Raw genomic sequence first — 12,459 nt, 5'->3', positions numbered from 1 at the left:
CATTGATTATCTCGTTTAGGTTGCTATTTCGTTATTCTACTTTCATTTTAGGACATTGAAAATTACATTCGCAATCACCCCCAAGCAAGATATGATAAAATTATATCCATTGGTAAAGAACTATGCAATTTGGAATTCATGGTGACATCAATTGAAGAAGACCTTCGTAGCGTGAGCGATAGATGGGAAAGCTTGAAGGTTCAGGTAATGATCTATCCACACTTTCGTTCCGTCACACACGTTTCGTTTTCGTGTTTTTATTAAACTCATACGGTCCTTCGAGTGTGTGTGTGTGTGTTTTTAGTTTAGCATTAGTTTCTATTTTAAACACTTTTTTTTATTATATTCTAGGCACATCAACAAACTGTGAAATTAGAACAAGCTGTCAAAGAAGCACAGTCGTCCGAAAGTCAAGTTTCGTGCTTGCAACAATGGATTTTTCGGGTGGACGGAATTTTAAACGATTTCATTGAAAACGATACAACTATTGAGGACGTCCCGCATGATTTCCAAAAGCTACAAGAAGAGTTCAACCACCACGAAAAAGTGTTGGTCGAAATGACCAAAAAAGTAGATCATTATAAGAAGGAGGGCAAACTGGAAGCTGCCAACCGATATCAGGATCAAGTAAAGCTGCTGCAGGAACAGTTCAAGGCTTGTCTTCAAAAGTTGAATCGGCTGACATCACCTCAAGCAATGTTCGAAACGAAATTATCGCACGCCTTGGCAGAGCTTCGAAGTGTTGAAAAGAGTGCCGTAATTTTAGATACCTCGTCCGCTGGCCCGGCCCATTTGCAAGATCAATTCCAACACTGCTTGAAGATGTATCGAGTCCTGTCGGAAGTGAAGGGTGAAATTGAGCAGGTTATTCGGACGGGTAGGAAGGTGTGCGACGACAAAACCACAAAAAACCCTACAAAGCTTAGCCAGCGTATTGACACATTGAAACATTTGTACAACTCTCTTGGTGAAACGGTGACACAGTCAAAGATAGTTTTGGAAAATTTGTTGAAAATCATGCGAAACGTGGAGGAAAACTTGTCACACGTAGAAAACTGGATCAACGCTAATAGCGCTGTAAAACAGTCATCGGAGGACGAAGAACAAGCGATGCAGGAAAAACTGAATGTCTGCAATGATCTTTATGACGAATACAAAAAGGTATGCGATCCGTTATACCTGGAGGATCTGCGAGCCCAGATCACCGATGCTGAAAAACGTTTCAGAGAAATTAGAAATTCGGATGTGAAGAAGAAATTAACTCATATGAAGAACACTTTGCAAAATGTTGACTCAGTGGGAATCGATGTATTGAGGTAAATTATGATAATATAAATCAGTTGGAGGTAATGAAAAATATATTATCTGCAGATCTATGGAACAGGATCTAAAAACTGTAGAAACTCATAGTGACGCAGAAGTTGAAGTACTGCTTGAGAAAGTGTCCCAGATATTACAGGTAAGCACTTTCAGAAATTTAGTAATAATAATCAATTGACAGTTTCTTCATTTCTTTCACAATAATCTGGGATGCATTGGTAAATATAAATAAGAATGTGTTTATGTGTCTGTATATACGCTTGAAACTATCATACTTGTATGTACGTCCTATTGCTTTGGTTTACTGTCGGTAATCGCATGCCAACCTTACCTTGTTATCGCTGTTCCTCCAGTACATTCGATATCGATACGGACCCCGTCAGGACAGGGTAAAACTGCTAATTCAGCAGAATAATATTTGAACATAAGTAAGGCCGGAACAAAAGTTGATTTTTCTTTTGTCCCATTTGTCCTTTGAAAATAAAGGGGGTGCAAAAAAAAGGAAAAATTGATAAAATCTTAAAACTCATCAGTTTTCTTAAAGACTTTTCTATGAAAGTTAGAAATTTTATTTAATTTTTCCGTAAAAATTTGAAATCAAATCCTTTCTCAAATATTAAAATTTGGTCACAAAATTTTGAGGGGGTGGGACAGAAGAAGATAATCAAATTTGTTCCCGCCTAATAGATTTAAAATTTGAACGATGCAGGCAAAATCTTACGCAATCCTCCTTGGATCTACACAGCAGGAACAAATATTTAAATTAAAGTGTGGAACGGTCATAAATTGGTCGAACATTATTAAATGCACACTGATACATTATTTTATAATGGACCATACACTTATTACGTATTTTTTCCAGGTTTTTCGAACCCCTCTCCTCCCATGTAAGATTTTTTCCATACATATTAGTTTTTGTTTATTTGGAGCGTAAGAAAATGACAGACCCCCATCACCCCATAAGTGGTTACGTAATAAGTGTACGACCCCTAAATCAGTTTTCCCATAACGACGGGTAGACACCTTTTCGGGGTGTTTCTACTCTTGTTAATACTTATGAGTGATGGTCGGAAGAGTATGGAACGACTATAGTTTGCATTTAGATAACCCACCTATTCCTCCATTTTAGATGGAGTCAATGGTTACTTGGGAATGCTAAAAGCTTCCATATTGGACTATTGATTGCAATATTCAAATTAATTCATGAAAAAACGTTACTTAGGTCCTTTCGAAAAGTTAAGCGAGAATTACAAAATCCCCAGGCTAACACGTAATTTAGTCATTTGTTTTTCGTCTTATACTGGGCACATGCGTGTTTTTAAGAATTAATTTACTCTTTCACTTAATTTCGGGCAAATTCTTAAATGAAGAGTTAGACTTAAAAGAATAAATCTTGCTTAACTTTTCAAAAGAACCTAAGTAACGCTTTTTTCATTAATAAATTCAAGACAAATTTTTCAAAACGACTTATCTGCTTTTGTAAACAAAGATTCAAACGACGATTTGACTAATCTGATAGCTCTCGCACGCAAACCAACACCATCTACAGGTAGCGGAAACCTTCACCTACCTATTGGTGGTGTTGGTTTGCGTGGGAGAGCCATCAGATTCGTCTAATCGTCGTTTGAATCTTTGTTTACAAAAGCAGATAAGTCGTTTTGAAAATTTTGTCTTGAATATTGTAATCAACAGACACTTTTGATTGCAGTACTCAAATTATTTCATGAAAAAAAATGTTACTTACGTCCTTTCGAAAAGTAGAACGAGAATTATTCTAGAGAAAAACAGAAAATTACTGCTTTGCCATGTTGTAAATGCACTACTCATTAGAATTCTTCCAAGCAAATGCGTGCGATTGAACATGAACGATTTTTTAATCTTTCAAGTGGAAAACGTGTGCGTTTAAAGATGAAATCATTTGCTAATAGTCTTAATCCAGGAAAAGGAACTTGTAGTAGAGGAATCATATACGCTTCGACTTATTTCGGGTAAATGCATACTTTTAAAGAGGTGGCCATTTCGTCTCCTGCCTTACTCTGGAAAAATGCGTACTTTTTAAGAAGGCATCTTCTACTCTTCTGCCTTATTCCGGGCAAATGCGTACTTTAAAAGAAGGAATAATATATTCTTCACCTTCATCTATTCTTCACTTTATTTCGGGCAAATGCAAATCTATTATTTTGTCTTATTTTGGACAAATGCGTACTTTTGAAGAAGAGGTCATCTACTCTTCTGCCTTATTCCGAGGAAATGTGTATTTTTAAAGGAGGGGTAATCTACTCTTTTGCCTTATTCCGTACTTTTAAATAAGGCATCATCTAATCTTCTGCCTGTTCCGGGCAAATGCATACTTTAAATCAAATACTTTTAAAGAAGGAGTCACCTTATTCCTGGGAAATACATACTTCTAAAGATGTAACCACATTCATATGCTTCACGTTTATTCTAACGATCAGGCCAAATGGTCATTACGTCAAATGTTCGTTATGCTAAATGGCCTTAAAATACCTAACACATTATCCCAAATGGTCGTTATGCCAAATGGTCTTTATGCCAAATGGTCTTTATGCCAAATGGCCCTTAGACATTTAACTCGTTATGCTAAGTTACCTTATGCCAAACGGCATTATGCCAATTGGTTCTACCCTCTACAAAAGCGATGGAATAGGGAGAAAAAAATGAGCTGCAGGTCATGTTTATCCAATTGGCCAGGAGGAGTGGGAAATTCGCCCCATTTTTTCCGATAATTATAATAGGGATTGTCTAGGTTGTAATAAAGTCTCGCTTACTCATGAAAGTGCTCATAGAAGAGATTTTTTTTTCTTCATTCAAGAGAATTTCAGCCCTTTACTGGTTCTTCTCTGTAATATAAAAGATATATTATCTCAGGTGATTGATCATTTGGCAACGTGCCGTTTGGTGTGATAGGTTTATGGCATAAACATTCATGTTATTATAATGTACCTATTATAAATCGAATGCAAAGGAAATTCAATTCTTTCAAATTAATGCGTCACGTTCACAATGAGTGAATCTTTTTGCTCATTTTTTTTCAGTAGGAGATGGACCAATCACGGATCGCCATTATGCCCTAAATATATGGCACTGTCAGACTTTTTGGCACCAAAAAGAGAACCACCCACAATGCCAGACTTTCCCAAATTCAGACAGATTAGTGCTGTCCAATGAGCAGCTCGAAGTTGTTCCCGTCCTGCTCGTTCTTTTTTGTCAACAAATGGGCATGAGCAGGACAGGGACAAACTTCGAGCTACTTCAAGCTCTCATTGGATAGCACTATTTTATAAAAAATATTGCCCGCCAAGAGTTTTCGAAGATTTCTAATGAGTCATTCAGTTATTACTTTCATATTCATCCAATAACTGAAGTTCATATTAATCTATGGCAACGGTTGATTTGCTGAGTATATAATACATGCTGTATGTATTTATACGTTCGCTTTTAGATGGCTTCATATCTCAGGAAACAAAATTATCATCCCATTAATTTAACCGTTTAGTGCTTTGGGGTCAATTTTATTGCTTAAAAAACGATGATTTGAAAACGTTAAGGAGAAAATAAAATTGGCAATCAACAACCACGTGTTTTAAAAGAGTGTTTGTGCTGCCATTCGGTGTTGCACTATCACAGCTATAATTTTGCGGAAGACGGAAAGAGACGAACGACACACCATCGATGGTAGCTCGATCGGAAACTTCTTTCCTACAGCTAACTTTTCTTGCACCTCTCTTGCCTCTTCTGCCCTTGCCCGATGAACGAAGAAAGCATGCTCATCTCACGCTGTCCCACTGAACGATGCCTCCTCGACACTACCCCGGCTTGTGAAGATACTACGTTCAAAACACCCCACTTTCAATGTACAGGGTGTCTGCAAATTATCTGTACAGATTTTGATAGTTTGCTTCTACAAATCAAAAACAGACAATAATGTACTGAATCGGTAGCTATATGGGCATAGCAACTCAGCAGGCTGTAACAGATGTATATTCTAAGAACACTGAGCGTCATTCCATGTAAAAAAAATCCTTGTGAATGCTTTTTTCCAGTTTTCCGAACAAAAAGGAATGGCTTCCTACTCACCCGATTTGGATTGAATTTATCATTCGGTATGGTCTATCTTGAAATCAAAAGCCATCAAAACACCGAACATATTATCGAGACGTTTGAAATCATGTCACAATCGTCAAAAATGTGTGAAAAGTATCTGTATAGAAACGTGCGGCCATCGTGATTTTTTTCCAACACGATCGAAGGCGTACAACTCAAGATACAGGGGTCATTTTAATGTGAACAAATTCAGCTTGGTTTATGTAGTCCTATTATAATAACATGCAATGCATGCTGGTTCTTTAATTTATTCCAAAAAATATTTAAAAACCTGTCTTGTTGTACAGTTAATTTGCAGACACCCTGTATAAAACGAATACTTTGTATTTGCTTCTTACATTGTTTGTGCAGTACGTCATCGGTGCACAGAAATTAAAACCTCACTTCGGGCTAAAAACTGAAAATTCGTTTATGAACGAATTTTCCAAGCTCTGCCCGTTCGAGCCGATCTACCGTTCGTGTCTCGGCGATCCTTCAAACGAAGGATCCGGCCATCATTCAAGCTGCCTTTACCCTGAAGGATTCGATGCTCGGAGGCTAGACAAAGCTAACTAAATAACAAATCGTCAAGCAAGAATAACACGTTTAAATTGCACTTATTAGGTTCTCACGGCGCATTCAAATTAGGCAGAAGAATACCTATTCAATAAACGGATAAAATAACAACGATTGTCTAGGGGCATAACTAACTCTGCCCAGGCCACTGTGAGTTGTAGGGCTTGCCTAGGATGTGATGACTGATGGCTTGACAGAAAACGTTGTTAAACTATTATAAAAAGCTGCATGTATTTCCAAGCAGGCCCTTCAAAGGGACTGTGTGACGCTTAAAGCGCAATAGCCCATTTCCAATCCACCGAGCGCCTGTTGCTCACAACAACGTATGTCCCGCATATTATGGGCGCCTGATCATCGTCCGAGTGCCAACTAGGGGCTCTAAGCAAAACTGTGAAACATGGTGGTTGATGTCATGCTCTGCAAGCCAGCCTGAAAAAAACGAGCAACAAGTAATCAACAAGAGAATACCGACCGGAACAATCGGCGAACACCACAGCTGCGAAAAGAAAATAGCGATTGGAACCTCGGGCCGTGGAACTGCAAATCTCTCAACTTCATCGGGAGCACCCGTAAACTCGCCGATGTGCTGAATCACCACGGTTTTGGCATCGTAGCGTTGCAGGAGGTGCGTTGGAAGGGATCAATGGTGCGAACCTTTAGAGGTAATCGACCAGAGCTGCGGCAACACGCACGAGCTGAGTACAGCTTTCATGGTGATGGGCAATATGCAAAGGTGCCTGATCGGGTCGTGGCCGATCAAGAAAACTCCGCGAGCCGAGATGTGCAGCTCGAAGCATTTCGCAAAGGCTTCGTGACACGAGCCGAGATGTGCAACACTTAAATGGCGCTAAGAGCACAGTCAGTGATGGTCAAATAAAGACTTAAAAAATTGTGGGTCAATGCAGCGAACGAGACGGCTACGTTAGTTTAGCGGACGATAGAAATCAACCAGTCAGACATTTGATGCTATCCAACAATTTGTCAATTGTTTTAATTACTCCAGTTGATCTTGCTTAACAAAGTAGAAATGAGAGCATATTTTGGTTTTCAGAGGTTGCTTCTAATTTTCATAAATTAAAGCAAATTGATAACTCATTTTAAAATCATAGGTATGAGGGGTCCCCAGTAGCCTTGCGAGCAAAAGCGTAGGATTGCAAATCCGGAGATGACGAGTTCGATTCTCGGTCCGGCCTAGGATGTTTTAGGGTGGGAAACATTCTCGACTCCCTTGGCATGGAGTGTCCATTCCATTATACTTGCCACACAAGATACACACTCATGCAATGGCGGGCATAGAAAAACTTTCAATTAATACCTGAGGAAATGCTAATAGAATACTAAGTTCAATAGCAGGCCAAGTTTCAGCTGGAATGTAGACCCGTTGAAGAAGAAGAAGAAAAATTTGTATTAAATAATAGTTGACATCATATTTTGTTTTCAATGTAATCTTAATCTTAATATCTATTTGCTATTATTTTGTTATCCCACTTTGCTCAGATACCTAGCCTAGTAGTATGATGTACGGCTACAAAACAAGACCATGTTTTTTTTCTGTTGGGTACATTTTTCACTGCGACCATCCTTAGGGTGGCTGGGTTTGATTTCCAATCCGGTCTAGGAAATGTATATATAAACATATATATTAGGGTGGTTCAAAAAATCGATTTTGCTTCACAGCGCTCATCTGATGCTTTATCATCTTCTGAGTGTCCTCTGAAAATTTTAGCTCATTTGGATTAAAACTGATTTAGCACAAGTCGTTTCAAGTTTGCATACAAATTAGTATGGCGAAATTTATTTTTTTCATTATACAATTAATGACGCTTCCTCATTAAACGCAGGTTAAAGAAAACCTACATAGCTAGAAGGAATACTCAACAGTTTTCACCCAACGAAAACCGCATGTTGATTAATTGCCCCAATAATTGGTAATCGATTTTAAGACAGGATGCGAATCTTTAGTAATGATCGTTAAACTTCTTTGAGGGGATCACTGAAATGTGCAGTGCAACATAGTAGCCTGAATTTGTGTGTGCTATCTTTCGCGACACGAGCAGCAATGTTGCCTGTTGATGAGTTACGCAATTAGCTCCAGAAAACCATGGTATAAATTAAATTCGATTACTAATTTGATTGGAACGATTAATTAAGATGCGGTTTTCGCTGAGTGAAAGCTCTTGAGTATTCCTTTCAGCTATGTAGGTTTTCTTTTAACCTGCGCTTAATGAGGAAGCGTTATTATCAGTATAATGAAAAAATAAATTTCCTCACTTGCATGCAAAGTTGAAACGGCTTGTGCTAAATCAGTTTTAATCCAAATGAGCTCAAATTTTCAGAGGACACTCACAACATGATAAAGCATCAGATGAGCGCTGTGGAGCAAAATAGATTTTTTGAACCACCCTAATATATATAAACATTTCATCGTGTTAGCTTCATTATATACAAATGCAAAAATGGTAACTTAGCTAGAAACCTCGCAATTAATAACTGTGAAAATGCTTTTAATGAAAACTAAACTGCGAGACGGAAGATGTAATGCTAGCGAAGAAGAATAACAGTCAGGAGATTTGGCGATTTAATACATCGATTTTAATCAGTCTCTACACTGCCGATATACGCATAACTGTACCATGTATATAGGGATTCCCTATATGCATGGGACAAATATGCGTTTGACGGCAGTACAGTTTAGACCAAGGATGTTATCGATCATTTAGTAATCTGCGTTTTATCGTTTAGTAGTTTGCCAATAATACATTCCAGAGGCCTAATTTTAAAATGTGTTGTATGGTGAACATCTAGTGCGAATGTTTTCCTACAACTCTGTCTAACAGCTCGTTCTTTAAATTTCACTGATAACGGAGCTATAGCGCTAGTAGCAGTAACTTATACTAAAAGATTGAAATTCTGTTATCATTTAGTATGAGTCACTGCAACTAGCGCCTTAACTTTGTTAATGATGGAATTCAAACATCGACCTGTTAGGCAAAGTTGTAGAAAAACCGTCGCACTAGAAGTTCACCATACAACACCTATTAAAATTTAGCCTCTGGATAAAGTTATTGACAAACTACTAAATGATCGAACGCAGATTACTAAATGATCAATAACATTCTTGGTTTAGACCTAGGTTAGAACTTCTACTACATGTTATTCGGAACTTACATATATGCTTTTGCCTTTTTCATTCTAGCTTATATATGTTGTCTTCTGCCTTCTGTCTTCTGTTGAGTAATCCTTGGTTTTAGCTAACCAGCATGCACTTTTCTCTCTTCATTTTATTCGCTTTTTTTCATTCGCTTGTTTTAGTTATCTAATAGTAAAATTACACAGGAATTAAATGAACAGGGAAGGAATCACTTAAAATTTAAATAGCAAGTGTAACATCCATATGATGGAAGCACCGTGCTTAAATTGTTCTGAAAACTCAAATTCGATTCATCCACCAAACAGCTTTAAAACCATTATACTAATTGGCATTATAAAAAACAAATCTGATTCTTTTCGAAAATTAAATTTTTTTTTTGTCAAAATTATGAGCCCCTCTGAATAAAAAAAAACTAATCTAATATGGTAGGAGAATTATGTTTGAGCTTTTAGTAGAATGTCTTCACTTGTCATAAGACGAGTTCGTACTATCCCATTTAATTCGACCAATCAAGTGGTCGTACAAACCGTTCGTACCTTTGTCAGATGTATTAACCTATATCTATCTAGGTACATGAACTTATTCTACTACAGTGCTTATTTCTACTCGCTTGTTACGTTTAATTTTGTGGCCTAATGCTCAGGTATAAATTTGAAGAGTAAGGAGCTACCATTTCCTTGATTCTTATTCAACAACCGCGTTTGCAGCTGTCGGTAGATTTTCAAGCTCTCGGCAACATCAAAAACGGGGAAGAAACATTTCTTGAAATTTTAATGTTTGATATCGTAATTGAATGATTTTCCTGACATACATGTTCACTGTTCAGCTGCCTTAGATCTATATGCATAATTTAATCCCTTATCAGTTTCCCTCTTAGTCTTATTTACTTCTGCAGTATGTTCTTTGAAACTTATATCTAAAGATCTTTTGTTTGAGCTACATATGAATAATTTGTTTGAAAAACTGCATATATCCATTTTACACAATTGCGAGGAAACAACAAAAAACTGTTTTTAGAACAATTTGGCACCGAATCTTTCGATTGCTTCGATACAGATCAATAGTTATTGGCAAAACTCAACACCCTGGGGCAATTCCAGTCTGAAAATTGCAATCAGTCCTACTTCATAATTGCTCTTCAAAGTGCGTGTACATCTGTAGTTTCCCAAACAAACGAAAAAAAAAAATCATACATTCCCGAACAATTTTTTTTGCTTTGCATTTTTTGCCAGAATACGTATTGTTGGACGAGGATTCTGAATCAGGGGGAGAAGGTGGAGCACTGAATCCCTACCCCGACATGTCCGACATCTTGATTTGGTTCTAAAATTTAAACAACCAGTGTTAATTCTCTAAAACCTTTTTGTTATGGCGAGGCAATTTTTATGCACACTTTTGTTTTCGATATTTTATCAAAATTAACACCAGTGTTGCCACATATAAAGATTTATCTTATTTATAAAGATTTTTTAATATTTTTTGATAAAGATATCTTTATATAAAGATTAAAGATTTTTTTGAAAAAATAAGATTTTTCAAGATTTTTGTGCATTTTGAAATTTAGTGTTCTGTTTTTTTTCTCATTTTTGGCCGATACTTTAATCCGATATCATGACCGATAAGGCAGTTTTCACTCAGTAAAATCCGTCAGCTACCAGATGGCTATCGCTTGACTCAGTAGTCAAACGGAATGTTGATCGTTTTTTCAAAGCTTATCATGTACTTTACGTTCTATTCGAACTGTGACAATTATTGAACTGCCCAGCGCCACCGTCGTCACCTCTACGATCCCATCCCTAGTAGAAGTCATGAACAGAATAAAAAAACATGATATAGACTTGATTGACATAAGAGATAAAAGAACAGGCAACAATATCAAAAATTTGCACCGAAATATAATTTAAATATCAAGATATGCTATGGATAAGAACAAACTAATGGCACATGATACTGATCTCTTATTATAAATAGCATAAATTGATCTTTTATCTCTTATATCATTATTAGTGCTGTCCAATGAGCAGCTCGAAGTAGCTCGAAGTTGTTCCTGTCACGCTCATGCCCGTTTGTTGACAAAAAAGAACGAGCAGGACGGGAACAACTTCGAGCTACTTCGAGCTGCTCATTGGACAGCATTATTATTATTTATTCAGACTAAGGCCGAAGTGGCCTGTGCGGTATATAAGAGTCTTCTCCATTCGGCTCGGTCCATGGCTACACGTCGCCAACCACACAGTCTACGGAGGGTCCGCAAGTCATCTTCCACCTGATCGATCCACCTTGCCCGCTGCGCACCTCGCCTTCTTGTGCCCGTCGGATCGTTGTCGAGAACCATTTTCACCGGGTTACTGTCCGACATTCTGGCTACGTGCCCGGCCCATCGCAGTCGTCCGATTTTCGCGGTGTGAACGATGGATGGTTCTCCCAACAGCTGATGCAATTCGTGGTTCATTCGCCTCCTCCACGTACCGTCCGCCATCTGCACCCCACCATAGATGGTACGCAGCACTTTCCTTTCGAAAACTCCAAGTGCGCGTTGGTCCTCCACGAGCATCGTCCAGGTCTCGTGTCCGTAGAGGACTACCGGTCTAATTAGCGTTTTGTAGATTGTCAGTTTGGTACGGCGGCGAACTCTATTCGATCGGAGCGTCTTGCGGAGTCCAAAGTACGTACGATTTCCAGCCACTATGCGTCTCCGAATTTCTCTGCTGGTGTCATTTTCGGCAGTCACCAGTGAGCCCAAGTACACAAATTCTTCTACCACCTCGATTTCGTCCCCACCGATGCAAACTCGCGGTGGGTGGCTCACATTGTCTTCTCTTGAACCTCTGCCTATCATGTACTTCGTCTTCGACGTGTTGATGACTAGTCCGATCCGCTTAGCTTCCCTCTTCAGTCTGATGTAGGCTTCCTCCATCTTCTCAAAGTTACGTGCCATAATATCTATGTCGTCGGCGAAACCAAATAGCTGGACGGACTTATTGAAAATTGTACCACTCGTGTTAATCCCTGCTCTTCGTATTACCCCTTCCAAAGCGATGTTGAATAGCAAACACGAAAGACCATCACCTTGCCGTAACCCTCTGCGGGTTTCGAAGGGACTCGAGAATGCCCCTGAAACTCGAACTACGCACATTACCCGATCCATCGTCGCTTTGATCAATCGTGTCAGTTTATCCGGAAAACCGTATTCGTGCATTAGTTGCCATAGCTGGTCCCGATCGATTGTATCATATGCGGCTTTGAAGTCGATGAATAGATGATGTGTGGGCACGTTGTATTCGCGGCATTTCTGCAGTACTTGGCGA

General features: G+C 38.5%; 1 protein-coding gene across 2 annotated transcripts in view; it reads left to right on the top strand.

Moving 5' to 3' along the window:
• LOC134226811 (dystrophin, isoforms A/C/F/G/H-like) overlaps positions 1 to 12,459 on the top strand; it is an 84,798-nt gene that overhangs the window by 55,070 nt on the left and 17,269 nt on the right. For both annotated transcript variants that reach the window (XM_062707815.1, XM_062707814.1), the window contains 3 exons: positions 52 to 204; positions 352 to 1,316; positions 1,372 to 1,459. In XM_062707815.1, coding sequence (XP_062563799.1) covers positions 52 to 204; positions 352 to 1,316; positions 1,372 to 1,459 — 1,206 coding nt within the window. The remainder of the gene's footprint in view (positions 1 to 51; positions 205 to 351; positions 1,317 to 1,371; positions 1,460 to 12,459) is intronic.

This window comes from Armigeres subalbatus, chromosome 3, assembly GCF_024139115.2.
Source record: "Armigeres subalbatus isolate Guangzhou_Male chromosome 3, GZ_Asu_2, whole genome shotgun sequence".
Classification (NCBI taxonomy): domain Eukaryota; kingdom Metazoa; phylum Arthropoda; class Insecta; order Diptera; family Culicidae; genus Armigeres; species Armigeres subalbatus.
The sequence above is the reverse complement of the archived record's forward strand: the minus strand, read 5'-3'. Positions and strand labels throughout refer to the sequence as shown.